At 58.6% G+C, this 17,903-nt stretch overlaps 1 protein-coding gene across 5 annotated transcripts in view; it reads left to right on the forward strand.

The window, feature by feature from the left end:
• ZNF609 (zinc finger protein 609) overlaps positions 1-17,903 on the forward strand; it is a 113,086-nt gene that overhangs the window by 80,945 nt on the left and 14,238 nt on the right. For all 5 annotated transcript variants that reach the window (XM_075006672.1, XM_075006673.1, XM_075006674.1 and 2 more), the window contains one exon: positions 5,056-5,281. In XM_075006672.1, the coding sequence (XP_074862773.1) occupies positions 5,056-5,281 (226 nt within the window). The remainder of the gene's footprint in view (positions 1-5,055; positions 5,282-17,903) is intronic.

A 17,903-nucleotide genomic window follows, 5' to 3' on the forward strand; every position in this document is an offset into this window, starting at 1 on the left:
GCCTCCTGCCCTTCTCTTCGCATTTGGTGGTCCCCTCCGAATTACACCCACCCCAGAATAAGGTTGTGGAACTACAGGGATGTTTTCTGCCATCCTTTGGTTCCCTGTGCGTGTGTGTTCCACCCTCCGCTCTGTCTGTCTGGCCCTTAGATAACACTGTCTCCTCAGTTCCCCAGACTCCCTGGTTGCTCTGTGTGTACCCAGCTGTTGTCTTGTGTGTGTAGTCTGTGAGTGCTTTGCAGCAGGGATGGTCTCTGCTTCGTACAGCACTCAGCACAGCAGGGCCCCTGGATGCTGTGGTCATACACGTACTGAGCAGTCGTGCCCTTCAGGGCACTCTCGGATCGCCGCTCTGGCCCGGTCTGTGTGGGGAGACTGGCAGTGGTTGGTGTGTTCATGTTCTTTTCGGAGCTGGCGGGTTCCCGGAGCGCTCGCTAGATGAGCAGGGGAGGGGATGAGTGGAAATGCGTTGGCTCTTTTTGACGGGTGTGCTTGGCTGTTAGCACGTTGGTTGGTGTAGGGCTGCGCGCTCTCGCATTTGGAATGAGCTATCCCTGGCTGTGCTGGCGTGCCAACACCGCCGGTACCGCCACCCACGTTCCTGGTGTAGCTGTGGCCTGAGTCTCTTCACTGCCACTGCCTCATCACCTCCAGTGTCCTCCAAGTGCCTTACTTGTCCCCTGCCGAGTGCTGTCACACAGCTCACCTTGAGCCAGATTTCCCAAATCAGCCCTGTGTTGTCTGTCTGGGGCCACCTGATGTCGGGGCCTGGTGTTCTCAGCCAGCCTTGGTGCCAGTCCTGCTTGAGGCTTGTACCCCTTCTGTCTGTTTCCCCAGGGTTAACTAACTGCTGCTGTGTGGACGGATGCAGGTGTGCTGGCCCTTTAATGTGAATTAGTCTGAAGATGCCCAAAGGCAGTGTGGCCAGTTTGCCAAGCCGGAGCTGCTCTCAGGCTGGCAGATGGCTGACTTCTGCGCAGGTTCAGAGGCGACTGGCCCTCGCCATGTCAGCCCTGGGTTGGGAGTTCCCTCTGCAGAGGGCTTGGCGTGTTGTCCATGGGGAGTGAGCAAGGCACAATGACATCACCACTGGGCACTGGCAGCGTATCTGCTCCAAGCTACACCTGGTCCAGAGGCAGGTTTCAGGATCCCTCCTTAAGCCCTCAGTCCTGTTCTGAGGTCTCCCTGTGACCTGCAGCTTCCTGGGGTGTGTTTTCTGTTGCCTTTTCCCCATCCAGCAGCTTCAGTGTGGTTTTTCTGGGCCTGCTGTGTTAGATGCTTGCGTCAGCCGCAGGGTGTGTATCTCTGATGACCGAGCAGAGGCAGCGTTCTGGAGCACTGAACATGCAGGGGTTCTTCATCACACCTCCTGGACAGACCTGGACTTCTCCACCCCCAGCTTGCACTGGGGAGGGAAGCATGTGCCCAGGGGCTGCTTCCCTGCTCCGCCCAGGAGAGCTGGCCTTGCACCACCGGTATTAACGGCATTAGCCTCAGGAGCGCCGGCAGGGCAGGCAGGGGAGTATTAACCTCACCACGTAGAGGGGAACAGAGACAGCCGTGTTCCACAATCTGCCTGAGGTCGCACAGGGAATCGGTGGCTGACTGCGGATATGAGTCACATGGCGAGAAGCTGCCTTGGGGGACCTGCAGGGGCTGTTGTCTGCAGCCAGCCGTGCCTCGGAACTGCCCAGAGTCTGGAGGAGGCTGTAGAGAGGTTGCTTAAGGGGTGTGTGCTGGAGGTGTTCGGACGGGCATGCTTTGTAGTGCCAGGCTCCCTGACCGCAGCTCAGTGTCTGGCACCGTCCTGGCTGAGGCCAATGCACTGGCCCCGTTGTGGGATTTGGTCTCACCAGCAGAAGGGGGTAGGAGCACTCGGCCCAGGCTTTGCATGGCTGCTGCTCTGCTCCCAGTGGGGCTGGCTGGCTGTGGCTCTGAGCCTGGGAGGAGATTCATGGCCCATGCCGTGGCTGTCAGGAGGAGGGCTCTGTGTAATTACTTCGCATGATGAGACTAATGAGACCCTGGCTCCTTCCTTTCCCACCTCCTTCTGGTCACTTGCTGCCTGCCTGAGGCTTGTGCTGTGAGCAGCAGGCCAAGCCCCCAGTCTCACCTTGGTCTTGATGAAAGTCCTGGTGCTGGCAGATCAACCACAGGCATTAGGGGAACTCTGGATTTACCTGGCTCCACACTGACCGGTGTTTCAGCTCTGCTCTGAGTCTTTCCAAGAACTGCCCCAGCACTTGGCTGCTGTGCTGGAGAGAGACTCCCGCCTCCCTCCTCCGGGCCTTGCTGGTTTTCTCCCCCCAGCCTGCAGCTGCTCCTCTTGATTTACCTTTTCTCTGGAGGGCGGATAAGCGTGAGGCTTCGTCGGTTCCAGTGCCGAGCGAAATATGAAATCCCCTTAAAGCCGCCTTCCTTATTCTGTGGGTCTCAGCGAGCTGCTTATTATGCACCGTGGCATAACGCAGATGACGAATGCGCCCAAACGCTAATTAGCAGAGCTGGATCTGTAATTAAACACGCCTGTGTTGCACTGTGGTTTCTGTTGCAAAGTGGAAGGAAGCTGAACGGTTTCTAAACCCACAGGTGCCCTTCCTCTCCTCTGCCACACAAACAAGTGCTCAGCCACAGCTCCCGGCGCTGCCGAGCAAGCCAGGCTCGAGCCAAGCACTTCCCCCAGGGCCAGTCAGGTTGTGTTAGTTGCACCCGGTTCCTCTCCAGCGACTGCCCTGCCGGGGCCTGGCTTTCATTGTAGCTGGCTGGGAGCTGGAGGCAGTCTGTTGGCTCAGGGAGAGGCTTTGCTGAACTGTTTGTGTGTTCAGGCCCTAGCAGTTTCCAGGGGCTTGTTTCGGTGGGATTTTCTCAGGTGGCTAGTGCAGCCCCCTCTGCACCTGCAGCTCTGCTGTGTCCTGGTGGGGGGAGTGTGTGGAAAGCAAAACTCTCGCTTTCCGTCCTTTGGGGAGAACAGGCCTGTGGGCAGTGACTAACAGCGCAGGGCTTGGCAGCCTCTCTGAGCCAGCGCTGGGGAGGGAAGGCTGAGGGCCTGGATCTGGAGAGCTCTGGTGCTATTAGCAGGAAGCCAGGCCTGCTGGCCTGTTGGAAACGACCCCCAGAGGAGGCAGGATGATGCCAAGCGGGGAGAGACGTGCAGCTGTGGAGCAAACCTCGGGGCAGGGTTGGCTGCGATGGGCTGCGGGGCGCTGAATGCCCGTGAGGAGGACGAGGAGCTGGCGGCCGGCCAGCGGCGCTTTGCCCTGTTGGCCGTGGGAATGGGGAATCCAGCCTGGCAGCTCCACTGCCTCCAGCTCCCCTCACCGCCTGCTGTCCGGAAAGGCCCCCAGCAGCCCCCGTGCTCTGGGGGGGTGGAGGGGGGGGGACAAAGCGCATCCTGCAGAGGAGAACTAATGGGGCTGCGTGGAGCAGTGGTGCCCTTGGAGGTGTGGGAGGGAGAGGGGGACTCTGTGCAGTGCGCCTGGGCCTGAGGCACCAGCTGTGGGTTGGTTGGTGCCTCGCCTTGGACTCCAGCCAGCTCAGAGAAGGCCTCTCAGTGCCAACGGGCAGCCAAAGAGAAGGTTTGGCAGCTGGTCAAGGACCAGAATTCATCTCAGTGAGAGTCTGACCGTTTTGTGGCTGTTGACGGTTGAGTGCCACGAATAGCAGTGATGTGACAGGTGGAAATGGTGCTAGGGCACCTCCTGGCAGGCCATACGGAGACACTGCCTCCGGCCTCTCAGGCTGATGCTAGCAGGCGCGCCAGCTTCTCAGGGCGCCAGCTCCAGGCGCTGGTGCCAGGGCTGTGGCAAGGAGCAGGCCTGCAGGGGTGTCTCCTGCCGGCATTTGCTGTGGGGGGCAGGTTCAGCTCACAGCTGACTTGCATGGGGGTGGTTTTCAGATGTCTGCTGCTGCTTGGAGCTGCTCAGCACCATGTCGAGAGCAGAAACCCCGTCCCTGGGGAGGGGGTCAGAGTAAAGCCCTTGAGCCAGTGTGGGGAGTGCCACAAAGCCCCACTGCGGGGCACAGCTGGCGGCTGATTCAGTGGCGTGGGAAGGGTGCTTTAGCTGAGGGAGGGAGTGGGGGGTGAAAAAACTGGCTCCCCTCCTGGGCACAGGAGACACAGGCTGTATGAAATCTGAAGCCAGCTCACCCCAGTCGGGAGCGTTCCTGGGGTAGTCTGTCCAGGGCTCCGAAATGAACCAGCCCTTTGCCTTTTCTCCTCCATTGCGTGGTGCTGGACCACTGCCGCAGCCGGGTGACCTGCTTACCTGCGCAGCTGTCTGAGCGGGCCTCTTGCACAGCCCCGTGGCTGAGAAGCAGCTCACTAAGCTGGGGTGGGTGGGGTGGGGTTTCTCTTTGCTCCACCCCGTTCAGCTGGCTTCTCTGCTCTCCCTGTGGACCTAACTCTGCTCTGGCACCTAGGAGGCAACTGCCAGTGCCAGAGAAGCACAGTGGTTGCCCTTCCTTTTCACCACAAGAGACCTCCGTCATCCTGGCAGAGCTTTGCTGCACAGAAAGCAGAGACCCAGGGGTTAGTCTGTAAACAGACAGTGGGGGAGCTGGGGTGGGTCAGTCCAGGCACAGAACTAGGCCGAGGCCTGTGGGATGGAAGTTGCCTGTAGGGTGCCAGCTGCCTCTTGAGCCCTGCCCTGCCCCTCTGCACCCAAGCCAGCGTGTCAGAGTTCTGCTGTTCCTTCCCAAAGAGGCAGGGCCTTTTTGGGGGCAGTAGCCAAAGGGGATCAGTCTTCAGGCAGACTGGCTGGGACTCCTGTGCTGGAAAGGAGAGAGACTCCTGTCACTGAACGGAGCCCAGCAAGAGCCTCTCGGGCCGGGTAGGTGACTGCAGCAGAGGGCCTGGATGCTGTCCTTGTGGTAGCCTGTACTTTGGGCTGGGAAAGGCCTGCCAGGTGCTGATGGAGGATGGGGGGGCTGAACACCTGCTCGGCGTGAACAGGCCGGATGGGACAGCGTCCGGAGCAGGCTCACCCGGCAGCGGCCGCTTGCTTTCTCCTTGGCACTCTCCCCGGTGGTCACTGGTGTCTCTCTCCTTTCCTGCAGATGGAGTCTCCTGTCTCCACGCCAGCAGTGTTGCCCCTGCACCTGCTGGTCCCCGTCGTCAACAACGACATCTCGTCGCCGTGCGAGCAGATCATGGTGCGCACTCGCTCTGTGGGCGTGAACACCTGCGACGTGGCGCTGGCGACCGAGCCAGAGTGTCTGGGCCCTTGCGAACCCGGCACCAGTGTCAACCTGGAGGGCATTGTCTGGCAGGAGACGGAAGACGGTAAGTGCCCTCGGAGAGCGGCTGCTGACTGTTGTTGGTCACACGCTGTGTTCATGCCCAGGCTGCACGTTGCCCCAGCCGCAGCACTACCCTTGTGGGCCTCGGGGGCGGGTATTCCTGGGGCACGGGGCTGGGGTGGGAGGATTCAGAGGCCATGTCTCAAGGGTCACTTCAAAGTGCCGCTCCATGTGCAAATCCGGTAAGAGTCACGAGTGCGTTCCCTCCTGCAGGGCCCTTGGCCCATGCGCTAAAGCGCCAGGCTGCCTCCCTCTTCCAGACGCTGCTTTGGTCATGTCCGTGAGGGCTCATCCTCTCCCAATGTGCACGGAGCTGTCAAGGCAGCTGGAGGAGGCCTGACGAGATCTGGCTGAGTGCTCAGAACGGGCCCCAGAGGAGATCAGGGTGGCAGGCCAAAGGCAGCTCTTTGTGGCTGGCTCTGCTCCGGTGAGCAGGGCTCGGCTCGGCTCAGCTCTGCGTGAGGGCTGATGAGGTTGAGCGGCTGGCAGAATGGAGCGCTGTCTCTCCCAGGTTATCTAGGGAACTGGGAGCACAGATCTCTCTGGGGACGAGCGGCCCTAGCCTCTGCTTGTACCTGACGTTGAGACCAGTCGTTGCCCCTCAGTTCCACATGTCCCTTTATCCGCCTCTGGAGGCTGTGCGATGGGCATGGGCTGAGCATCGTGCTCATCCCGGCAGTGCTGTGGGTGAGCTCAGCTTCCCCACAGCTGCTGGCCGGTGGGGCAAGGGAGCACCCTCCAGAGGTGCCACCGAGATGCTGAGGAGGAGAGCCATTGGCGATCCAGGGAGCGCGGCTGGAGACCCAGGGTGTGGATGTGCCTCAGGCCAGACTCTGGTGGCTGAGCAGCGGCATTGTCCTGTTCTGGAATTACTGCCTGTGCGCACCCAAGCCAGGCCTCTTCCTGGTGTCCTCTGGCGGGGCTGGTGATTCCCTTTCCAGCAGCAGCGTAATGAAAAGATCTGGAAGCAAATACCGGGGTCTCTCTCTCCCTTGCATTGATGCGCCTAAGGACATTGTGGGTTTGCCATGTAGCTGCTGAAAGACAGCTGCCCTTCGCGTGCTGGCCCACAGAATGAACCATCAGGCAGCTGGGTGCTGAAGGGAGCACTGGAACATGGCTCCTTGTTGGAACCTCCTCCCGCTGGGAAGCTGGGATGGAGAGTGCAGAAGGGCAGCTGCCTCCTGCTCCCAGAAACAGCCTGTCAGAGGGGGTGATGGGAGCGGTTAGTGACAAACACGCGCACAGAGAAGCTCATTCCTACAAGTGGGCAAAGCTCGTGCCTGAGCCTGCTCCTCCCTCTCTAGTGAGTGTCGAGGGGCCGGGGCCGAGTTCCTGTTGCTAGCACAGACTCTGTCTTGGTCAGCACACGTGGTCGTAGCAGCGCAGCCTAAAGCGGAGCCGACCCAGGCAGGCATACGCAGCTGTCCTTCAGCCTGAGGTTGCAAACCACACCTGCAGCTCACGTGGCATTTGCTGGAGTTAGCTGCTTTGGGTCAATCCCTGGATGTTATTGATACATGGACTAATCCTGGGTACAGTGTAAAGGTGGTGGGTTGGATTCAACTCCCCTGTCGTTTCAGAAACTAGATGATTGGCTGTGGCCGCACGGCTTGTTAGAACAGAGCGTGGTTCCACCTGGCGGAGGGGCCAGCCTTGCAGCTGTTGGGAGAGGTGGAGCTTTGTGGGCTGTCATCTGGGTGTGGGGCTGGCCAGAGCAGGGAGACAAGAACCGGGCTGTTTCGTCAGCTTTGTGGCCAGATTCCAGGCCCTGGAAGCGGCTTTCCCTGGTGCCCCCGAGGAAGGAGGTTGCAGCCTCATTGTAAAATTAAACCCTAAGGGGTGCCTCCTCTCTCAGCTTGCGTTGCTGGTGGGGAGGAGGCAGAGGGTATGGACCTCGGGGCCTGGATTGTGGAGGTGGGTATGTGCTGCTGGAAGGTAGGTCTGTCCTTTGCAGCTCTGGCACAGCTCAGATTCCCCGAGTGCTGCTGGCCGCCCCTTCGGCCCATGCTGCTAGGACTCGTGTGGAGAGAACTGAGGGGAAGACACAGAGCTTGTCACTGATGGGCTCTGCTTTGAAGCACTGATCTCTGATGAGTGTCAGCTGCTTGCCAAGAGCTTACTCGATGAAGCAGACTTGGCAAAGAGCCTTTGCTCCCCTCCAGTGTGCTCTGCTCTGTGGGCTGGTGCCCGGTTCCCGCACACGTGCTCTGCTGCTTTTGGTCCTGCGTATCTATGCTGCAGTCATTGCCTCTCTCTTCCAAAAAGCCACCTGTGCCTGCCCAGGCTGGCAAAAAAGCGTCTGCATGTAAGATCCCTTCCCCCTGGCATCTCTGAGACTTGTTTCCTATGCTTGCAGGGTCATTCTAGCACCCCAAAGGCTCCCCATTCCTACGGCGTCTTGTGCCAGCCCCATTGCCAGTCTTGCCCTCAGGATCAGGATGAAGCAGGGCTTAAAAATCCCACTCCCCAGTTAGTAGCAGTAACCTCTATGCTGGTGGGTGAGAGACAGTTGGGGGAAGCCAAGGCCACCAGTTTATGTTGAATGTGAGTTTTTGCAAAAAGAGAAATTAGGGCTTCTAGGGAAGCAAACCATTTCAGGGTGTCCTGATGCTGTGAGTTCTTGTGTCTGCAGGCAGCCCTGGCGCCTGCGCTGCTTCCAAGGGCTTTCCCCAGGCTACAGCAGCATGAAGCTGACAAGACTGGTTAGTTTCACTCCTGCTGTTGAGAGTCCTGAGAGCAATCATGAAACTGACAAACTGGATCTCCCACTTTTGTGTCAGGAAAACCATCAGCAGAGGCAGCACTTGAGCTATTCGTGGGTGAGGGAAGCATAGCAAGAGAGGCTGGAAGTAGGGATGAGTAGGGAGACCACCAACTTCACAGTTGCTGCCAAGAGGCTGAGGGAGATTAATTCAGTCTGTCTCCTGAGTTGTCAAGAGCTCTGGCCTGGGGAAGGGACAGAGGAAAGCTCCTGAACTTGTCGAGAAAGCACAGGAGAGAGAATTTATCAACCATCTATTGGCAAGATGGGCCCCAGAGCAGTATCCAGAGGTAGGAATCCCCCCGCAGCCGAGAGGTGTCTCTTACTGGGTCATTGCCCCATGCTGATGTGGGACTCTGCACCTCTTTCCTAGCAGTTTCTGGTGTCTAGTAAAAGCTTTCCAAGGCCTGATTGCTACACAAGCTACTGAAGCAGGCAGCCTGCTCCGTACAGGAATTAGGCCACTTTCCACTGCCCAGCTAATTTCCAGTCCCCTCTGGTTCAGGCGTAACCAACTCCATTAGCATCAGGGCTTGGTGTTTCTGTTTACCCTCCCTCTCCAGTCTGTGCAGTTCTGCAGCCGGTCTGCCTGTCCTTCCACATTATCTCTTCTTTGGCAGCTATTGTTTCAGATCTTGCCTTGGAGGCACTCTGTGATTCTTGCTGCTTGGCTATTTTTAGTCCGCAGTAATTCAGTGAACTTCTGCAAAGACCCTTCTCAGCCTGGCTCCTGCCACCAGGCAGATTGGCTTTGCTGTGCGGGCTGGGTCCCCGGTATTCAGGGCTCAAGTCCGGCTGCGCTCCCAGTGCGTGGAGCTGGCAGACAGTACGGGGAGGAGTTGGCTCAAGCCATTTGGGATGAGGCTCTCCCTAAGAACTCCCCCCCCACCCCCCCACCCCCGCCACTTGTGTCCCCTGGCCTGCCCCAGGGAGCGGTGAAGGGGCGCTGCGGGTTACAAGGCACTCCTTGCTTACAGGGCGTCTGCAGCCAGGCTTGCAAATGAACTTTTCCCTGAGCCCAGGTGTCCCAAAGAGGCAGAGGGAGGAGGGACAGCCAGCAGGGGGCTGGGCAACACCTCTCCAGTTCTTCTTCTCTTTGTTTTCTTCATTAATTTCTCTCCATTTCCACCTCTCCGCCCCCACTCAGGTGTCACTCTTAGTCCATCGGTGCAGCTGCCGCCCCCAGCCCTGTCCAAGCAGAATTTTCTCTCCAGTTGACAGATGGACCTGGCTGTGGGGAAGTTCTCGGGGCTGCAGTACCTGTGTTTAGCTCCCAGCAGCCACAGCACGGGTTGGATGAGGAGGAAGAGGCGTCATCTTTACTGCAGGTCTGAAGTGACAGCCCCCCAGGTAGCTGGTTGCAGGAAGTGTGTGATGTCTCCTCCATGGCTCTGGGACAGGGAGGGAGGTTTGCTGCCACATGAGAACTGGTGATTCTAGCTTCTGTGCTCTGTTACCTTGAGTGGCATTCACAGACTGGTGTGTGCTTGGGCAGCCTTGTGCCGGGTGCAGACGAGTCCAACCAGCTCAGCAGCTAGTCCGGGGAGAGATGGCCTCTCCTGGCAGCCAGTGAGCAGCACTCAGGCGTTTCAGGCACACATACCTCTCCCGTAGAGCTGGGAGGGACCTCCAGAGGTCATCAAGTCCAGTCCCCTGCACTCCTGGCAGGTCCTATTACCATCCCTGACAGGTTTTTTTTTTTTTTTAAATCTCTTTTCCCCAGACCCCTAAATGTCCTCCTCAGGGATTGCGCTCACAGCCCTGGGTTTCCCAGGCCAGTGCTCAGACACTTCCCCTGAGACTGGGATGAAGAGAAGCTCCTAGCAGGAGCGTGGCAGCCTGCTTCTGTATCCGGAGGAAGCAGCCAGGTGCCCCCTCCCCTCAGCAGCTACCTGCCAGGCAGGTGTAGAACATCCTTTGCTGTGAGTTCATTGCAGTCTCCTGGAAGACGCTGCCATGAGTTCCCGGCACGGTTCGCTTGCCGATTCTGGCACCTGCCTTCCCGAGCGCTGCAGTACTGAGTGATGATGCTCCTATGCTGCCGGGAGAGTCCGACCTGTACGTAGCGCCACCTGCTCAGAGGAGTGGATGGAGTTATAGCTGTGACCAGCCTGAGGCGAGGGCCCCAGACCGCCCAGTCTGGAGTACGTCAGACCCTGTTGTGCAAAGCCAGCAGAGGGGATTGGGGCTCACCAGCCGCATTATGTCCTCCTTCCTTTCCTGTGGGCTGTTGCAGCCTACCGCTGAACTGTCTGGTGGTGCATGCATGGACTCCTGGCTAGAGCAGACATCCGGTAGCATCACGCAGCCGCTGATGATACCCCCTCTGCCTCAGCCAGCTGGGGGAGGAACAGCAGTATGCATACAATAGCGGAAGGAGAAGGGATGTTTTGGCCACAGCAGCTTCCCTTTCCAGTGGAGCACATGGCCTCTCCTTGTCCTATGCAGTCAGGAGCAACTCCTCTGCCAGCCCAGAAGGGTGAAAGTTGGTGCCATCCCTGCCAGGAGGTGAACCTGGGGTTCCAGCAGGTCGGGAGGCTCTTAGAAGGGATGCTTCAACATTCACCAGCACTGGAAGACAGCCATTCGCTGTAGGTGAGCGGTGCCAAGCTGGAAGGAAACAGCCACCTGCTAAAGCAAACCAGGACCTAGATCAGGCCACTGAAAGGCTGCTGTTTACTGGCCGTGGTGGCCTATGGAAAGGTGCAACCCTCTGGCTTCAGGTGCGTGTGAGGTTGGGTCTGTGGGCCGCAGCGCTCTCCTCCGAGTGTCTGGTTGTGGTGGGCGACCCCTTTTTGAGTGGCAGCTGCTCCCCACCCCGCCCCCGCCTCTCTCGCCCGGGAAGCGTGTTGTGTTAAATGCCTTTCGTGGGAGCAGCTGTCTTGGCAGTTTCCCTAATTCTGCGAGGTGCGATTCTGATCTGCAGGAGCCATTAGCAGAACTAACCGTACTGGAAAGCAGCACTCCGCTCACTGCCTCATTAGCTGCCGGGGTTCCTTTCCCGCTCCCTGTAATTAACGTCATCTGGAGTGGAGTGTGCCAGCTCAGCTAGAGCCTCCCCGGCCTGCCTCACCCAGGTGTGAGGGGCACGACCAAGCCAAGCACTGCCGTTGCCTGTCCCACTGCCATGACGACTTGCCCTGGAAACACCTCGCTGGGCCAGTCGCAGCCTTATTTTGAGCCAAAACAAGCCATTGTCTGACTTGCGAACCTTCATAGCAACGAGGATCACCGCATGGCAACAGCAGCTGCTGCACAAAGGAGAGGTTGGATCTCTTCCCTGATCTGTTGGTTTGGAGGGGCCTGGTGGAGCTGCCCAGGCAGGGAACGCAGAGGGCTTTGCCTTCTCCCTTGGCGCCCCATTTATTGCGCCTTGTGGGTCGGCTGATGTTCGAATTGCAGTGGCTCCAGCAATACACCTGGGACCAGTCCTTCTCCTGTTACTGGGGCTCTGAGGGCAGAGCCCTTTAGGGACCAGCTGTGCAGGATGCTGCAGTCAAGAACACAGCAGCATGCAGGAGGCAATGGGAAGCTGCGGAGCCCTTGCTGAGGGCAAGTGGCAAGGGTGTGCACAACGTGTGTGCTTATTGTGTGCTCCTGCCTTCTCTCTGCCTGGACACGAGTGTGGATGGAGCCCAGGGCCTCCGCGGCAGCATTCTGTGAGATATGTTGAGTTCCGCACGCAGGGCCGGGCAGACAGGCAGAGCTGCAGGGTCTCACACGCGGGTGAGATGATGGTGGAGGGAGGAGGGTTGTAGATCCACTAGGAACTGGGGAAACTTTGGGGAAGTGGGGAGCCTGTACGGGAAGGGCATCGGGCTTCACCTAAGCCAAAACAGATCCAGAGCGCTGCCTCTTAAAAGATCACAGAGCAGTTTGGAGACTGTGGACGGGGGAAGGGCAGTGGGAGGACTGATGAAGCGAGTCTGTGCTCACAAAAGCTCATGCTCAAAACTTTTCTGTTAGTCTATAAGGTGCCACAGGACCCTTCGCTGCCGTTACAGATCCAGACTAACACGGCTACCCCTCCGATACTGGATCAGACAGACATCTCTTAATGGAGAACCTCTGTCTTAGGATGGAAGAGGGGGGAGAAGGTGGTAAAATGTAGGTCTGACAGAAAATAGTGAAATGAGAGAGAGTCCTGTTCAATCACGCCGTGCGATGGCAGACAGCCCCCTGAAAAGGGACAAGTTTTTGAAGTGCTTATACAGGTTGAAACTCTTTGATCCACTAACATCTGTGGTCTGGTCTGACCTCCCCTGGTCAGGCGAATTCCCTTGTTCAGGACAACGCAGGTCCCCAGGGCGCCAGACCAGAGGTACAACCTGTACATAAATGCTAGACATCCAGATACTAAGCTGGGTGAACTGGTGTGTGTCTTGCATTGAATGAGGCTAGTGATGTAATAGGCATCACAGAAATTTAGAGTCATAGAATCCCTAGGGCTGGAAGGGGCCTCAGGAGGTCATCTAGTCCAGCCCCCTGCTTCAGGCAGGATCAACCCCATCTGAGTCATCCCAGCCAGGACTCTGTCAAGCCAGGACCTAAAACCTCTAGAGATGGGGATTCCACCACCTCTCTAGGCAACACATTCCAGTGCTTCACCACCCTCCTGGGGAAGCAGTTTGTTTTCTAATATCCAACCTACTCCTCTCATTGGTGGAATGAAGATGATCAATGGGACACAGTAAGATGAGGGTGTAAATTATATCAGAAAGACAGAACAGGTCGTATTGGTGGGGGAATGGCACGGCATATGTAAGAGTGGAGAATCCAATGAAGTAACCATCTTAAATGAACCAAACTCTTCATAGAATTTCTAGGGAGAGGAATTCCGTGCTCTGATAATAAGAATATAGCAGCAGGGATTTATTACTGACTGTAATGGTGGTGGTGACTCTGAAATTCTCATGGAGATCAGAGAGGCTGTAAACATAAAAATCTCGATAATAACGGGAGATCTCAGTTGTCCCCACATGGACTTAGATACATGTCATCTCGGGACGAAATGCAGAGAGAGAGTTTCTGGACGTTTTATATGAGCTGTCTCTTGGATCAGGTAATCTTAGAACTCGTTAGAGGAGAGGCAGTTCTTGATTTAAGAACAAAGTGGAGCACAGGATCTGGTCTCCGGGTGATTGTAGCTGGACTGCTTAGTAATAGTGACCATAACAGAACTGGATTTATCATCCCTGTGGAGGGGGGAACGCTACTGCAGCCCAGCACTATAGCAGCTAGTTTCAGAAATGAGAGGGCTGCACAAAAATGAGGAAGTTAGTGAAACAGAAATTAAATGGCACAATGCCAAAATGAAATCCCTGCAAGCTTCCTGGGAACTTTTTAAAGGCACTAGAATACAGGCGCAACTGAAATGTGTGTGCCAAATCTAAACCACAGTAAGAGAACCAAAAAGTGCCACCATGACTAAACAGGAAAGGAAGAGAAGCAGTGAGAGGCAAAAAAGCATTGTTTAAAAAGTGGAAGTTAAATCCGCATGAGGAAGATTAGAAGGAAGCATAAACTCTGGCAAATGAAGGGTAAAAATAGAATTAGGGGGGCCAAAAGCGAATTTGAAGAGCAGCTAGCCAAAACCTCAGAGAAACAGCAATAGCATTTTAAGCGCATCGGAATCAGGAGCCTGCTGAACAGTTGAGATGCTAAGGGGGCACTCAAGGCTGATAAGGCCACTGCAGAGAAACTAAAAGAATTCTTTTGCATCGGTCTTCGTGGCTGAGGACCTGAGGAAGTTCACCCCACTGAGGGGCGGGGAAAATGAGAGGGGCGCTGGCCCCAGACTGGGCTTGGCTCTGCTCCCAGCCCCAGGTTGAGGTTCCCCGTGGTTTCCCTCAGCCCAGCCCGCAGCAGCGAAAGCGACAGTTGCAGACACTAGCAGCAGCAGCGCCTGGGCAGCGGGCTGGCCATACCCCTGGCGCTCCCCGTGCTGCAGGCAGGTGACTGTGCCCCACAGCAGCAGGCGCCACTAGTCCCTTTGGACGGAGGGGCGTGTGCGGGGGAGAGCTCCCTGCTACCCGGTAAAGCTCACAGGCGCAGGTCTGGCAGCGTGGTGAGGGAGCTGCCGGCAGGCGGTCATGGGGTGGTTCTGCTCTGCCAGTCTCCTGTGCTCACTGCAATGGTGCTGCTGGGCACGGGGGCGCTGTGTCTGCAGCCCGGAGGGTAACCCAGGCTGGTCATCTCCCCTTGCGCCAGGCCCACTCCCACTCTCTTCCATAGAGCCCTGCTTTACAAGGAGAAGGTTGGGCCGAGCGCTGCTCCCCTCGCCAGGCCTGGGCTGCTCCGTGTGGCGAGGAAATTACTTGGGCCCTTTGCTTGGCAGGTTTGACCCCCGCCAGATCCCCCCACCAGCTCCAGGGAAGCAACAGCCAAAGCGGTGCGCCACGTGCTCCCGCGTAGCCTCAGGCCTGGCTTCCCTGGAGTGCCCCCGGCACCCCTTCCTAGCACAGGGCTGGGCAGGTGACCGTGCTGTGCGAGCAGCTCCCCTGCTCCCTTACCAGTGCTGCTTCGCCGTCGTAGCTGTGTCCGCACTAGAGCACCCCTCGCCAGCTCTGCGAGTGAGTAGCCCTCTTCGTCTTAGGGGGTCACCCGCTGGTCGTAACCGAGAGGTCTCCTGGGACTGGGCAGCTTTGCTAACTGCGCTGGTGTACCCCAAGTCTGCAGGCTGTGCTTGGGCGCAGAGGGAGCACGCAGCTCTCGCAGGCCACATCATGTCCAATCAGCATCCACCTCCCTTCACGCTCGCTGGCTATAAGTGCGCGTCGCTTTTGTAACACTGGCAGGAAAAACGCGAGACTGGCGGAGGCCGGCAGCCCTGGGCATGAGCAGTGTCAACAGAGTGTCTCGCGGGCCATGCTCAGAACGCCAGTCGGCCGCAGGCTGCCCACCGCCGCCGCAGAGCCCCTCTGCATGGAGCACTGCTCGGGGGTTCCTCTGTTGGGGTCTCTGGCACTCCTCTCTGGGCACGCTCACCCCGGGTTCTGGTTCCTGCCGAGGGGTGGCTGCCGGGGTGGGTGTCTCCCTCGCTGTTGGGGATGAGCAAGTAGCTGCCTCTTTCTTTCCTGGACTAGTGGTTAGCCCAGGAGCCTCTTCTGTTTGTCAGTGGTGGTGTAATGGGGCTGAGGTCCAGGCCCGTTGTGTTGGGCACGGTGCGAGCTTAGGGTGAGAGACAGTGCTCCCCAGAGCCCAGGCCCTAAAGAGACGCTGGGCGACAGGCAGAGGCAATGCGGGTGCAGAGAGGAAGAGACGTTCCTGCCTTATCACAGCTGGCCATGGCAGAGCTGGCCCAGACCCCCAGGGTGCTGAGTTGGAGTCTAGTGCCCCAGTGGGAAGCTCCTACCTAGCTGGGGAGTATGTCTGCACCCTGGCATGGTCGTAGGGCGTCTCTCCTTCCAGGGAGCAGCTCTGTTTCCCGGGTCCCAGATCCCCTACCCAGACACCAGCCTGGGCTGCCAGGTTCTCAGCTGTGGGCGGTAGCTCTCTAGGGAGGCTAACGGGTGCAGTAGCACAGGTGCCTGGGTAGCTTTCTCAGGAAGGGTTTTGCAGCCATGCCTAAGCTTGTCCTGCGTTGCTTTGGGTCCTGGGGGTTTCTGGTCTTTTCTTGGTCAGCTGGTGAGAGATCTGGTACTGCGCTCCGTGTTGATCTCGCTTCAAATCCCCCTCTGCCCTCTGACACAGAGAAAGGGGAGTGTCCGGTCGCCAGAAGCGAGCTGGCCCAGCCCTATTCCATGGGAGAGCATCTTTAGCCTGCAGCAGGCTCTGGGACTGTCCTTTCCCCTTCCCATTCAGACACTTCTCCTGGGAAATGACCAAGCCAAGCGGGTAGGCAGCCCTTCAGCACAGTGAATGTCAACGTGGGCTCCCCTCCCGCAGCTGCTGGTCCAGCCATCTCGCAGAGGGAGCCGCTGGCTGTCAGACTGTTGCTGTTTGCAAGCTGTGAAGTGACGGCCGGGCTAATGGGAGCCCTTCCCCGGATGGGGGCTGATCCATCACTGTCAGCTCACGCCCAGAAATCTGCGACCCCCGGTGCAGAGGACAGCCAGCCTCGGACTCCTCTGACCAGAGATCGATTCCACACTCAGGGCTCGCTGGAGACAAATGGGGCAATTCTCCAGGTGAGCACGGAGACAAATCTACCGTCAGCGCTTGTCTCACTGGGCGCTGGAGTTCAGCTCTAATTAGAGAGCTTTCTGCCAGGCTTGTAAAGCCGGCTGCCTCCTCCCTTTGTCGGCGCAGCCTCCCCACCCGCCGCACGGGGAGAGGGATCTGCACCTGGCTTGTTCAACGCCGGCTGTGCGCGTGGGGCCTGGCACGTAGAATCCAGGAGGAAAAGGCTTGTGGTGCCAGCTTCCACCTTGCCAAGGGGGCAGGGCAGCAGCTGTGCGCTGTTGGTGTTCTCTTCCTCCTGGGCTCGCCTGCCTTCTGCCCTCGCTTCCCACCAGGCCCTGGCCCCACCTGTCTCCTCCCTGCTTGAATCAGGCCCATTTCTACTCCCGGCAGGATGTCACTCACTCAGGGCTCGCTCTGAGCAGCACAAGGCCCTTTGACGGCTTCGTTCTGCCCAGTAAACTCCTTGCCCCGCGGTGTTCCCCCAGGCCTTGTCTTGAGCTCTCTGAGCTGCTGTCACGGCTGCAGAGAGCTGCTGCTCAGCTCAGCTCAGCTCCGCTCTGCTCTCTGTTGCCCCTCTGGGTGTTTGGCCTCACTCCCAGACCTGCCCGAGTCTCCGGCTCTGCCAGTCACATCAATGCCACTTGTGCTCCTGCCGCAGGGCGGCGGAGGTAGTGAGGGGGCCGACCGCCGCTGAAAACAAAGGCTTTGTATTCGCTAGGTTGTAGCAAAGCACCCGAGGGAGGGAGGGAAGAACCAGCCGCTCAAGGGTTTTGAAATGGCCTCCTGCCGCCGTCGGAGTTACCTCCTCCCATCTGCCCACGCGCTGCAGGAGAGCAGCTGCAGTCTCAGCAACTCCCAAGTGTGAGCCGGGAGGTGACTGATCGGCCCTGCTCCCCGACAGTGCTGGCCCCACGCGACACGGGCCCTCCCTGCCGATGACCACGCCGGAGCAGTGCCTGTTACTACAGAGCAGCCACCTTGTCCCCGCCGCTGCCTGGGCGAGCCACCTCTTCGCACGGTAACTGGAGGCTACAAGTCCGGGCTCCAGTGTCACAGGGCCGTGACATCATCCCTGCAGGCTTCACCAGGCTGAGAGCGCCGGCAGCGCTTCTGGCTCTGCACTCTGACCTCAGCGCAGGTGCACGAGTGGGGCTGCCTCAGCTGGAGGGTGGGCGCAGCGTTCCCGGTAAGCTGAGCGCTTGGTGGACACCCAGGAGAGATTCAGGGGCTGCCCAGCTGATCAGCAGAGCGCCCGCAGCCCGTGAGCCTGTTGGTGGTGCGCATCCGCACAGGCCTGGGCGCACGACAGCATTTATTCCGCACATGGGTGGGAGCGGAGAGGTGGCTCACCGGGCGGGAGCCCAGCTGTGTGTGTGGGTTTGCCGTTAGCCAGGCAGGTGGGGAACGTGGCGGCCGACGGGGCCAGGAGCGCTTTGGTTTTGTTCCGTGGCTTAACCGAATTTCCAGCAGGCCTGGCGTGCGGGGCTGGGAGCTCTGCTCTGCCTCCCTCCCTGGGGAGCAGGCAGGCTGTGGCTGCCAGCTGGCTCGGGGGGCCGATGCCGTGGTTCCTGGGCACGCGTGTGCAGGAGAGGGGAGCACAGCAGCAGGGCCGCTGGCCTGGCCGGCACGCGCAGATTTGGAGTTCTAGGTGCTGCGTACGTCCAGGGCCACCGCTGCCGGGATGGGGCAACAGGGGGAGGGCGAGGGCGAGGGCGAG

The sequence above is a fragment of the Carettochelys insculpta genome, chromosome 12, assembly GCF_033958435.1.
Source record: "Carettochelys insculpta isolate YL-2023 chromosome 12, ASM3395843v1, whole genome shotgun sequence".
Lineage (NCBI taxonomy): Eukaryota > Metazoa > Chordata > Testudines > Carettochelyidae > Carettochelys > Carettochelys insculpta.